The sequence below is a fragment of the Geotrypetes seraphini genome, chromosome 1, assembly GCF_902459505.1.
Source record: "Geotrypetes seraphini chromosome 1, aGeoSer1.1, whole genome shotgun sequence".
Taxonomy (NCBI): Eukaryota; Metazoa; Chordata; class Amphibia; order Gymnophiona; family Dermophiidae; genus Geotrypetes; species Geotrypetes seraphini.
Window position 1 is genome coordinate 251,733,855 of NC_047084.1, and position 13,858 is coordinate 251,747,712.

Genomic DNA, 13,858 nt, shown 5'->3' on the forward strand with positions numbered 1-13,858 from the left:
TCCCCTCCCCCTTCCCCTCTCTGATTACGATGGGGCCATGAGAGAGCCCAAGCCATCCTATCCTGGCGACTGCCCACCCGGCTGATCCAATCGGGCCAGGAGGGAGCCCAAGTCCTCCTGGCCCGGTGACACCCCCTACCCCCCACCCCCAATAAAATAAGGGCAGGAGGGATCCCATGCCCTCCTGCCCTCGACACCCCCCTCCAAAGCTCACCCCCCAAACCCCCGATCGGCTCCCCCACTGACCCATGAGACCCCCCCACCCCCAATCCCCCGTGCCTTGCAATCGTTGGCCGGATGCACGGGTACCAAGCCCGTCCGGCCAGCCATCCATTGAATGGCTGGCCTTAGGGCCTGATTGGCCCAGGCAGCTCAAACCCCACCCAAAGGTGGGGCCTGAGGCGTCTGAGCCAACTGGAATCAGCCCAGTAGCCTTAGGCCCTTCCTGTGGGTGGGGTTTGAGGCGCCTGGGCCAATCAGGCCCTAAGGCCAGCTATTCAACGGATGGCTGGCCTGCCGGACGGACGAGCTTGGTACCTGTACGTCTGACCAACGATTTCAAGGTACGGGGGGATTGGGGGGATCATAGGGTTGGCAGGGGGGTCTCGTGGGTTGGCGGGGGGCCAATCGTGGGTTCTGGGGGGGTGAGCGTGGGAGGGGAGGTGCGTCAAGGACAGAAGGGCCTGGGATCCCTCCTGCCCGTATTTTAGTGGGGGTGGGGGTAGGAGGTGTCACCGGGTCAGGAGGGCTTGGGCTCCCTCCTGGCTCCATCGTTATTGGCGGGGGAGGGTTAGAGGATCACCGGGGCAAGAGGGCTTGGGCTCCCTCTTGCCCCGATCGTGTCGAGGAACGTCGGGCTGTCACTGGGGCAAGAGGGCTTGGGCTCCCTCTTGCCGCGTTCGTAGTCGGCGGGGCCAGGAGAGCTTGGGCTCTCTCCTGGCCCGATCAGAATGGGGGGAGGGGAGGATCACTGCAGGAGAGATGGGCCATCTCTCCTGCCGCTTTAGCGATCCCAAGTGCTGCGTTTGGCGGCACTTGGTGGTATCGCTATTGCAGCAGGGGAGATGAGGCATTGGGTAGGTAGGTTGCCGGCCCGCTGAGCTGATTGCGCCATCCGCCATCAGCTCAGCGGGCCTTTTTCCGGCACTTATACCTGTTTTAACTTGGTCTAAGTCAAAATGTATAAGTGCCGACTAGGTAACCTGCCTAAAGTTTTGGTTATACCTGCTGCACGCCTAGGTCTAGGTCGGCCCACCTCCCGCCCTTTCCCCTCCTCTAAAAATGCCTCTTTTCGCTCTATGCATTTTGAGGCAGGGGAAAAGCCTATGCTGGTTTTAGATACATCTAAAACCAGCTTTGATTATGGGTACTTGGATGATCAGGATTTTTGATCGTCCAAGTACCCATTTAGGCCACTTTTTAGACGTTTTGTTTTTTTTTTTATTATGAGCCCCATATTGTTTGCATAGCTGGAAAAAAAAATGTAGTGAGTCAAATCATTCTAGATATTCAGTCATTAACACAGCTCTGACTTTTGCAAAATTAAGGTCTTTAAAACCGAGCCTCATTCATGATTAGATTTTTAAACACAAATGATCTTCACTTTCTAGATTTGTTCCTGTTGTATTTTGTCACTATAGGATCAGTTGTCAAGCACTGCCAAATTTAGTCATACAAAAATGGAATTGCTTCAGATGTGATCCCAATGATAGCTTTCAGCTTAGGTGGATAGTTATCAACATGGACTATTATTAATGGGGGAAGTTTCAAAGCACAATAAAAGGCAAGCTTTTACTACACCTTGTTTTACCTGTGGTGTAACAGTCCCACAGTTTGCTGACCATGGTAAATGAATAACACTGCTTCTGAGCCACTGCACAAGCAGCAAAATTCCAGTGGCCTGGGAGCATCAGACTTCAAAGCCTTGCCCAATACCTAAAGGGTCCAGTACCACTACCAAGCAACTACCCTGATGACATCCTCTGATCAAGCCCTATCCCCTACTAACATCCCCCAAAGCCCCCACCATCTTCCTGAGCCTACCAGCACAGAACTTGGTGGAACAGTGGTCTTCAGGCTGGAGCTATCCCCCATTTCTCTTGCCCTACTGGTGCCGTGTCCAAAATGGTGCCCCCAGTGGTTATTTCACACTGCTGCTGCTAGGATTCATGTTTCCTTACTGGTAGGTCCAAGAAGATAGTGGGGACCCTTTGGGGGGCAGGGGATATGATCAGCGGAGGGATGTCATAAGGGGGTGGAAGGGTTTGATTAAGGGGTGAGGGAAAACAGCACTAGCCCCTTTCAGCTCCAGCTTTGAGGCCCAATGCTTTTGGCACAGTAAAATAATTCCAACTTTTGGATAGGATTATTTTACTGTCATTTCATGCCCAGAATGTTGTTTGTGGTGTGCTCCCAATGTATAACTTGTGGGTACAGATAAAACTTCAGATTTGTTTTTGTACCATAGAAACACAAAATACTGAATAACATTTATGCTAATAATTAGGACTGCACATTAATCATGGTTAATGTCATGATTAATAAGTTATTAGACACAATTTAAAAAATTAATCACAGCTATTAAAATTAATCATCCTCACCCTGCACGTCCCTCGCTTGCTGGCTTCCCCATACCTTAGAGAATAGTGACAGTGCAACATGCCCCCAATGATTAATAGAGGTTTTGCAATTACAGCATATTAATTTGACTGCCATCTGCAAGATCTAACCACAAGTTAGTAAATAGGCCCCTCCTAATGCAGTTTGTGATTAATATCCCCAGTGACTTATTGTTTTATTATTTTATAGGAATTTGAATCTATCTCCAAGCAGACAAGGTTTCCAACAAAAAAAGGTATTAGCGTCCATTGTTCTATAAATAGAGGAGTCAAAGATCAACCTGATCATAAGGCATTGCAACAGGACGGAAGTTGGATACATTTGATGGATCTTGAGGTCCTTATATGCCAACATTTGTAGGATTACCAGATTTTTAAAATAAAAAAAAAGAGGCTACATGGCTCTGCCCTGTTTCGCCCCAGTCACGCCGCATTTCGCCTCCAGCCCTGCCCCATTCTGCCCCCAGCCCTGTCCTGTTCCGTCCCTAGTCACGCTCCCATACATACCTTTATCATCTTCCCTGAGCTTGGGGCCACTTCTAGAGGGCCTTCAAGCATGTACAGACTTGGCCCCAAGCTCAGGCTTTCCAAAACCTGACACAAATTCAGATTGTTAGCAACTAGTAACAATAATTGATTGCTAGTGCCCAATTAATGGTGATAAATGGCTCATTATCCAATTAACTTGCACCCAATTTTGAACATCATTTATAAAATTGGGGGGTAAATGTCATTTGCCATTTGGATGCCATGTCTCCTAGTCTTGTAAGGTCCCCATTCAATTTTTCACAATCCTCTTAAAAGTTTGTCTAACCTTGTGGCATCAGCAAATTTGATCACCCCAATACTGATCTCTGGGGAACCCCATAGTCTCCATTGAGAATATTGACTGTTAAGTCCTACTCTCTTTTTTCTCTTTTATCCAGTTCTAAATCTACAATAGGACACTACCCCTATCCAAAATATTCGAGTAACTTGAGTTTTTTTTAACTATGCGGCAGTACTGCTTTTTTTTTTTAATTTAAGAACTTAAGAATAGCCATACTGGATCAGACCAATGGTCCATCTAGCCCAGTATCCTGTTCCCATAGTGGCCAATCCAGGTCACGATTACCTGGCAAAATCCCAAATAGTGATAACATTCCATGCTATCAATCCAAGGGCAAACAGTGGCTTCCCCTATAATCTCTCTCACCAACAGACTATGGACTTTATCTCCAGGAACTTGTCCAAACCTTTTTTAAAACAAGCTACTTTATCCACTGTTATCACATCCTCTGGCAATGCATTCCAATAGAAGGAAAAATATTTCCCTGTAACTTCGAGTGTTCCCTAGTCTTTGTAATTTTTTATTATTTATATACCACTTATACAGCATATCTTAAGGAGATCCTTATTCAGAATTTATGGGGCATTTAAAAACATATATGTTCGTTAAATATCTGGGTAACTAATTCTGTTTATTCAATTGTGCATCTCATCTTTTGTAAACCGCATAGAGCTTCACGTTCCTGCGGTATATAAGCTGATTGTTATGTTAGTTATTCTAAGCAGTTTACATTGAATAGTGATCAGGTGTTCTAATTATTTTTCCTATCTGTCTTGGCAGGCTCATAATCTAGCTATGGTACCTAGGGAAATAACATATTAAGTGACTTACCCAGAGTCACAAGGGGCAGCACTAAGATTGAACCTGCTACCTCAGGGTACTGAGGCAGCAGCTCTAACCATTAGGCCACTCTTCCTCTACCATGGGACATACTCAGGTCAGAATGGGACGATTCAGTGTGGCTGTTTCATCACAGGCTGTTTCATTGCAGCCACGATTAAATGATCGCGATGAATCGTCCCATTCTGGTTCTGGTCCCTCCCTCACTTGCAACTCTTCTAATGCTGTCACTTGTTCACGGTGCTTACTTGCAACTCTTCCGATGCTGTCACTTGCTCGGCTCCCTTCCTCCTTCCTTCCTGCTTCTGCGGCACTGGAAATTTGCTCTCTCCCCTCATTTGCAACTCTTGCTAGAGCCTGCAAACGCCGTCACTTGCTGTTGCCCATTTTGGGTCAGGACATAAATGTAGGCAGCCTCATTCCGTGGCTTTCACCCTGGGTCTCCCTTATAGAAGAGGGGGGGGGGTAGAATTTTTTTTGGGGGTGGGGAGGCATTGCCCCCCCCAACACTGAATCATCCCTGAGGTGGCCTCACTTGCTCTTGCCTATTTTGGATCAGGCATAAATGTATGCAACCTCGTTCTTGGGATTTCACCCTGGGTTCCTCTTATGGAAGAGGGGGAGGGTAGAATTTTTTTGGGGGTAGGAGGCATTGCCCCAAATGTTAAATTATCTCCGAGGTGCCAGAAGCTCAGTCTCTGTTAGGCAATTACATAAGGATATTTATCACAGTCGTTTCAGTGCTGAAATGGCAACGCTGAGCTGGTCATGATAAAATGACCACATTCAATTGTCCTAGACCCTGCTCAGGTATCCTGCAGTAGTTTTTGCATGTGCATGTGCTAATCGTTTAATGCTTAGTGCATGAGTCCTTACTGTCTAGAAAATAAGATTCACTAACCCCCGATTCCGTGTCTGATCCATTCCCGATTGCATGCAGGCCAACGAATTCACAAAAGGCCTGCATGCAAATGGGGAGGATCCTTGAGCATGTGCAGACCCTGACAGTAGTGACAGAAGAAGCAGTCTCCTGTCACTGCTGTCAGGACATCTGCTGGCTTTTTTTTTCATTTTTTTTAATGGGCTGCAAAACATCAGGCCTATTAAAAAAAATTTTTAAAAGCCTCCCCTAGAAGCGCCCCCAACACCCCAACCGCTCCACCCAACGCTGCCCGCGCAAATATAACAGGAGGGATGCCAACTCCCTCCTGCCACCAAATGAATGCAAATGGCCTGGCCCACCCCCGACTGGACCGGCCCACCCCTGGTTGGGCTTGGCCCGACCTAACAGCTCCCCTGTACCTAAAAGTTGGGAGCAGGAGGGGTGCTCAATCCATCCTGCTCCTTAAGCCTCCAGCGCTGTCTTCAGGAGCAGGAGAAACCGCAAAATCCTCCTGCTCCTTCTCCATGATGCACCGCTAATGTGAGCCTTAGGCCCCGCCCCGTTGCATCATGTGATGCACAGGGAGGAGTCTAAGGCCCTGATTGGCTCAGGCGCCTCAGGCTCCTCCCTGCAGCAGTCGGGTTTGACAACACTAAAACCCAATTCAAAATAGCCAAGCAATTGTTAGTGAATCAATCGCTTGGCTATTTTGCATGGGGTTTTACTAATTTGCATGGGAGGATCGGGATCGGATCGCTACAGGGGGTTACTGAATCAGGTTGGATGGAAATCGGGTCGCAAAGGGCTAGCAAACCAATTGGTACACAATTGGTTTCCTTTGTGAATCTAGCCCTAAGTGCTTACATATTAATGGCCATGTGCTAATGAGAAAATTAGCATGTGGTCATTATTGGCAAAAAAGACAAATCAACCATTTCCTGGCAGTACTAAAAGTGGTCTTAGAGTGTAGTAAAGACTGACATTGGGTATAGCACAGGCCACTTTTTTTTAGAACTGCTTAGTATTAACTTCCAAAATTATTTTTTATAATGTATGCACTAAAATTCATGCTAAGAAAGCTTTAACATTCAATTCAATAAAATGTATACCTGTATGTTAAAATGGTCCTTGTTTGTTATGCAAAAATATTGTGGCGTTGATATTCAAAATTATTTATCCAGCCAGAAATGGCAGCTGATTGATTAAATTGCTTGTTCAGGCCTAATTTCAGTGGCACTTAACCAGTTATCACTGTTGAAAATTAGCAGTTAGCACCTAGGTGAAAACCAGCAATTTTATAGAGTAACATAGTACATGATGGCAGATAAAGACTTGCCTGGTCTGTCCAGTCTCCCAACAGTCACAGTCATCAAAGCAATGTTGAACCAACAATCCAGTGTATTATCACATTTTACTTGCTAAGCTGGGGGTATTTTGGGGCAGAGTCAGCACTTGACCAGTTAAGTGCCAATATTCAGCACTTAATCTACCAAGGTAACTACATGAATGGGACTGCATAGTTCATTCTTATCTTTGGGTCCCTTTTGCAAAGCCATGGTAGCAATGCTGCCACTGTAAATGCACCAAAGCCTGAAGGAATTTAATGGACTTTGTTGCATATACTGCAGCAGGATTGCTACTGTGGTTTTCTAAAAGGGGACCTTTATGCGGTAACCCATGGTTAAGTACTGAATATATTAACTTAACCTGCTGTGTTAGCCAGCTCTGTAAAAACTAGACATGGCCTCGCATTGAATATCCAAAAATAATGCCAGCAAGAGGTCAGCAAAATTCTCAAGGCTGCTGGCTAAATATTTGTAACAGGACAATAATCTTTAAGAACAAAAGAAAAGATATGCTGCCTCTGCCAATGGCCAGACCAGACTGAATATTGACTCCTCCATGTCTAAAACTTTGTAATTCTTTTTACCCTGTTTTATTGATTTGTTTCAGGTCCCCCTGTAAATCGAAAATTGAAACCAAGAAGCCTTTTTGTTAAAATAGGTTGGTACCACCAGTCCTTCTGTGCTGCAAGCCTTCTACAAAGATATTCTGTAAATTTCAAACCTTTCCTTTCCATCTGTTCAAGGGGAAGAGTGGATGTTCATTCTGCCTTCATGATATAGTGGCTTCAATAAAACAAAACGTGCAAAAGCCCTTATCTGGGTTACAGTAAAAAGGAATGGGATTTGATATACTGACTTTCTGTGGTTACAATCAAAGTGATTTACATATTACATACAGGTACTTATTTTGTATCTGAAGTAATGAAGGGTTAAGTGACTTGCTTAGAGTCACAACAAGCAGCAGAAGGAATCAAACCCAGTTTCCCAGTAGCCACTAGGCTACTCTTCCATGCCAAAAGTTGAAGTGGGATTTGAACCTGGATCACTTGGATACTGGTCTTTTGCACAAACTGCTAGGCTAGTGCTCAGACCTGCTAATCAGATAAGTGCTGTTGATTGAGCTAATCAACATTTTTCTATGGTATTATCCAAATAATACTCTAATACCACAAAAAGGTCCTCAATTAGAAATGTACTCCACACTTGCTGCATGACCAACTTCTTGATCGTGGATGGATGCCCTCACATTAGCTTCTAGAAATTTCTGATATAAAGCAGAATTCATGATTCCAGCAATAATGTTAAGTCATCCAGATTCTGTTGCAGTAAAGCAGTCTTAAACTATGCTTGACAGTCAGAATGGGGTTCATATTTTTCAAGTCTGGTTTTTGTTTTGTGAAACAAACTATTAGTTATTGTGACTGAAAGTTCAATGTTTGCTCATTTATCCAAAGAAAATTGTTCAATAAGTCTTCTGAGTGGCTGAACTAACAAGAGAGGGTCCAGATGACTTAGGGACTAAAGAGTAAAAGCACAAAAGTGGTTGACATTTCAGAGATCTTGATAAGGTGAGCCTAAGCAGACAAAAGCATATTTTTGGAAACTGTCCTCATAGACACCCAAGCACATTCAAATAACCTAGAAGAGGTAGAAGGAGTGAACGACTCAGATACTTGGAGCAGCCAGAGCAGATGTTTGAATAGGACTGCATGCTGTTTCAGCCAGAGAAAAAGGAGACCAGAATTTCAAGGAAGAGAAGAAAGCTACAAGAGAAAATATAGAGACCAAAATACCAGAAGAGTGAGCCACAGGGTTTCCATATACAGTATATTTCTTAAATTTCTGGGACTGGATGTCAGCTTTAGTTGGGTGAATGAAGGGTCTACTGAACTTAGACCTATGATTTGGAAATGCAAATATTAAAGTGGAACCTATTTGCTAGTAACCCTAGAACAGAAGGTTTTCATTGAGTCATACCTTGTGGGTAGGAAACACATTCCATAGAAATTAAGTAAGAAGATCAATTTCATGGGAAAACTGGGGAGAAGAAGCATGATATGAGGGCTAAATCGGCTAGCGTGTCTTATTAAAGGACCCCAAATCTGAATTTTACAGGATATGAATCAAAAACGAGACCTGGGTGTAATCATTATTGAAAATATGAAAACTGCCAATCAAGTGAAGAAAGCTTCAGTCAAGGCTAGACAAATGCTAGGTTGCATCCGGAAAAGTTTTATCAGCCATAAGCCTGAAGTCATAATGCCGTTGTACAGGTCGATGGTGAGACCTCATCTGGAGTACTGTGTTCAGTTTTGGAGGCCATATTATCAAAAGGATGTGAAGAGAATGGAGTCGGTTCAGCATATAGCCACCAAGATAGTCTCAGGACTTAAGGATCTCCCATATTAAGAACGTCTAAGCAGGCTGCAGAGAAAGGGGTGACATGATAGAGACATTCAAATATCTTACGGGCCGTATTGAGGTGGAGGAAGATATCTTCTTCCTTACGGAGCCCACGGCAACCAGAGGGCATCTGCTCAAACTCAATGGTGGGAGATTTCATGATGACATCAGGAAATACTTCTTCACCGAAAGAGTGGTTGATCGATGGAATGGTCTTGCACGTCAGGTAGTTGAGGCCAGTAACGCACTCGACTTCAAGGGACGATGGGATAAACATGTAGGTTCACTCCGGGGACATGCTTAAAAAGAGAGTTCTTGTTGAGGAAGGGTTCTTATAGTGGTTCGCTCGGGGAAATTCTTAGAGGGAGGGTTCTTGTTGAGGGAGGGTTCTTTGAGTGGGCAGACTTATTGGGCCGACAGCCCTTTTCTTTCGTCATACTCTATGTTTCTATGAATCTGAACCCAAAAGCTTAGCACAGTTATCTATGATATGTTTACATTCAATTTTTCTTGTGGAATGATTTGGAAGTGCTTTTTTCCTAAAAAAAGAAAAGGCCAGCTATGGATCACATTGATGAGGTCTGAAGTGTTTTGACTTCACAAATATCATCAGTTATGACAGAAAGGATTTAGTCATCCTTCCATTTGAATGCACTCACCTATAGTCCACCATTCTATCTGCCTGGCATTTTTTTTAAAGAATGTCTACTCAATTAAGAATGATCCCTAGAGAAAGGGTCATATATGGAAATGGCTACACATCAAGGACCTAATGTATCAACTCATGAAATGCTTGTGTTCACAGGTTAATACCCACTTTTATGGAATTTAGTTACTGTATGGGACGCAGTTGAATTTCTAACTGAGGGCTTTTTTCAGGTGATGCTGAATATCGGCACCTTTTCCATTGCCTGCTACAATTGACCCATGGTCTCCAAGTATTAATAAAAGAGCCCGAGCTCTGTACACCTCACACATATAACATAGGGCAAATTTATAACCTAGGCACTAACATTTACATTCATCTTACATAAGTAAATATTTAGAATACTAGCACATGCACACATTTGCTGCATGATGCCTAAACACTATTCTGAAAATGTCACTTCACTTACATAGCACAGGTGGGGCTCCCACTTACACACATACTTCCAGAATACTGTACGTTGCACACACACCTGCCACGCTCAGATGCTCATATTTATATCAGACAATGTGACAACGCGTGGCTGCATGGAACCAGTTCCAGGGATGCCTGATGATCGCTGCTTCTAGCAAATGAGATTTCTGAGAACCTTCTAAGGCAGGGGTGTCCAATGTCAGTCCTCGAGGGCCGCAATCCAGTCGGGTTTTCAGGATTTCCCCAATGAATATGCATTGAAAGCAGTGCATGCAAATAGATCTCATGCATATTCACTGGGGAAATCCTGAAAACCCGACTGGACTGCGGCCCTTGAGGACCGACATTGGACACCCCTGTTCTAAGGCATGAGGACAAGGCCCAGATCTGCCGCTCTTAAGTCAGGAGCCCTGCAAGAATCCCTGAGAAAGCTTGCTCATTTACATAGAAGATTTTATGACCGGTTCTATATAGGCACACATCATCACAGCACACACAGACTGAATGACCCCTGACTCAGGCCTTTTATTGCCGAAACAGTCCTGTATCAGGACGTTTCACTGACTGAGACTTTATATTTGGCTGCTCTGTGAGTTTTGTTGCAAGACTGTTGCCCTTTCTCCATTCTCCTAATGCTGTCCCTAGCTTGGTTACCACCTGGGGTGGAGCATCCTCTCTTCCAGGCATATCACCCACATCTAATCAGTAAGGGGGTGCATTAAGCAGTCACAGAGCCACAGTCTACATGTGTGTGGCTGTTGGCTCTGCTGATCCCCTGCCCCCTCTGACATTAATTTCCTGTTCTAGGGCAAGGGATCAGCAGAGCCAACTTCCACATGCATGTAGACTGTAGTTATTGACTGCACAATACACCCCTTTACTGCCTGCACTGGGTGGACTATACCTACTGCCCTGCCCTTGGTATGCCACTGCTGCTTTTGTTGCTTATTACATTTCTATTTGTAATAAGTGGCCTTCTATTCTGCATTTGGTAAGTTTCTAGTCATAATTTGCACATGTGACAAAGGCGATGTATTTTGTGAGCATGTAGTTTCTGATCAAAGTTTCTGTGACTGCAATTCCATTATGACAATTATGGCTGCCGCTTCCAAAACGATGCCACCTGAGCCTTACTATTGTAAAATCCAAACCTATGGCCCCGCCCCCAGGCACACCCAGTTCCACCCAGCCACGCCCCGTTCCACCCTGACCCCGCCCCACTCAACCTATTCTCATGCTCGTAGCCACATTGGGAGGTCATCTATGCATGTGCAGGTGTGACATAATGATGTCATATGCATGCATGCATATGCTTGATGTCACCGCTTTGCATCTGTGCATGTGCAGATGTTCTCCTGACGCCATCCTGAGCTGGAAGCTTTTCAAAACCTGGACAAAACCCGGGTTTTAAAAAGCCATCTGGACGCCCGGATATGTCCTCCGGACATCTGGTAACCCTAACAAGAGACGCAGGAAACTATAATTCACATTATGAGCTGCACAGTTAGGAAATGGTAGCAAACTTTATGCTGCATTAACTGTGTGAAAGCCGTCCCCAAAATTTTGAGAACACCACAAGCATTACCACAAAGATTTACACCTAACACACCTTAACTTTTGCAGTGCACAACTTTAGGGAACATTAGATGCCTTAGAATCCTTTTTGATTTCTACAGATAAGCAGTCCAGGTCAGCTGAAACCCCAAGGCAATCAGAGACAGGGCTGGTGCAACACAGCAAGCAAGGTAAGCATGGTGGTAGGGGAGTGGGGGGGGGGGGGCACAGATATTTGGCAGGTGTTGTGCATACCTTGATCTCAGTGCCAGAGTGTAGACCCATGCTGTGCCATGCTAATTTCTGTCTTCAGGGGGCAGGGAGTACCAATTTACACGTCGCGGGGATGCTGGAAACACTAGCGCTGGTCCTAATCAGAATGCATTGAAATACTGAGCATTTCTAAAATTGCCCCATGATCCTGCAGTTGGTTAGTACTTGTGGTTACCAGCGGATTCCATGTCTTGCCTAGCCTCCTACAAAGAAAAATCATCTGCAATCGTTAAAGATGTAGAGTCGACTCCATCTAAGTGCACGTCAAATAAGCGCACGCTCTGGTTATCTGCACCCTACCACCACGGTCCTGTTTTTTTTTTACATTAAAGTCAATGGATGTAAACTCCGGATATTTGCACTTCTGATAAGCACACAATCTGTTTATGCGCACTGATGTCATAGGTCCCACCTCTATTCTTTCACGTTACATTCACTCCGGTTAAATGCGATCATGGGTCCTCTGTATTTATTGCACCACATTTACTATCCCCTCACCCCCCCTTCCCGGAATGTCACAGCATCGCGAGCCATTCTAGGCAGCAAGTAGACGGGAGACCTACACCAGCGCGCTGAGCACTCACCAGCACCTTCCTCTCAGCACTGCTTGCTGTTTCCGCCATCACCCCAGGTAGCTGCCGATAATGATTAAACAACCGCCTGACTAAAAGTAGTACTCCTATTAAGCGCACACTCCGCTTAAGCGCAAGTGGTGATCCAGTTCAGAGGCCTTGCACTTAAGCGGAGTCAACTGTATACCTTTCTATGTAAGAACATTGCCATAGCTATGCGAAAATATATTAACAAAGAAGAAACCTAAGCAGCCAGAAATGTTCACACATCTCTATGTTTTCAATATTTTAAGCAGACACAGCAGTGAATGAATTTAAGGTAAGACCCTCTTTTCATATAGATATGTAGATCTAGTTAAATAGACATGTGCACAAAGATAATGAACTAATTATATGAGTATTTCCAGTATGAAAGTTATTTAGCAGTTACGTCTTGAAGTATTATCATTTTTTACCTCACAAAGGTACTAGGCTGCAGTAATCACTAGCACATGATTCCTGCAGCTTAAAAAGGCTTACCTCTGGGTGCACTGAGGCATCCCGTTGTAAGTTTAGAATCTGCATATGCAAATCATGCGATAATTTTTTTTTCTGGGAAGGGACATGTCTGGGGGGCAAAGAGTGGGGTGGTTCTGCGCTAATCAGTTAGTACATCTAGATTGCCATGTGTCAAACTGATTAGCGCGGGATTAATGTCTGAGCCTTACTACCTGTTCAGTTGTATTTGGTATTTATGCCTTCAGATTTGAATGCATGAGTTATCAGTTCAGCAGCTGAATTTCACTGATGTAAAGATCACTTTTAATATTGCCCTTGGTCTACTACAGTACAAGGCAAACACTGTCTTACCATTTTAACCATGTCAAGTTTCACTCTGTCAGGCATGCTTATAATACTATGCCTGCCATGCTATGTTCTGCCATTCTACGCTCACCATGCTGTGTCTCATAGTAATATAGTAAATGATGGCAGATAAAGACCAGAATGGTCCATCCAGTCTGCCCAACCTGATTCATTTTTAATTTTTTTTTCTTCTGTGCTTGGACTCCAACTGCCGAAGTCTCCGTCAAAGTTCATTCCAGCTCATCCACACCCTCCCAGCCATTGAAGTCCTCCCCAGCCCATCCTCAACCAAAAGGACATATACAGACACATACCATGCAAGTCTCCCCAGTACTGGCCTTAGTTCTTCAAGCAAAGTCCTTGGCATCATCATAGACTCCTCTCTCTCCTTCAATGACCATCTCAACTTCTTGGTAAAAAAATGCTTCTTTAGTCTTCATATGCTGAGGAAAGTGAGATCGTACTTTCATCATTCTCACTTCGTCGTCCTTGTTCAATCCACCATCCTCTCTAGACTGGATTATTGCAACTCCATCTATTTAAGCCTAACTAAAAAAAAAACTCCATAGACTTCAGC

At 44.5% G+C, this 13,858-nt stretch overlaps 1 protein-coding gene across 1 annotated transcript in view; it reads left to right on the forward strand.

Annotated features, from left to right (window-relative positions):
- CLNK (cytokine dependent hematopoietic cell linker) overlaps positions 1 to 13,858 on the forward strand; it is a 95,410-nt gene that overhangs the window by 17,434 nt on the left and 64,118 nt on the right. The window contains exons 5-8 of the mRNA XM_033959478.1: positions 2,809 to 2,854; positions 7,124 to 7,174; positions 11,716 to 11,784; positions 12,732 to 12,757. Of these exons, the coding sequence (XP_033815369.1) occupies positions 2,809 to 2,854; positions 7,124 to 7,174; positions 11,716 to 11,784; positions 12,732 to 12,757 (192 nt within the window). The remainder of the gene's footprint in view (positions 1 to 2,808; positions 2,855 to 7,123; positions 7,175 to 11,715; positions 11,785 to 12,731; positions 12,758 to 13,858) is intronic.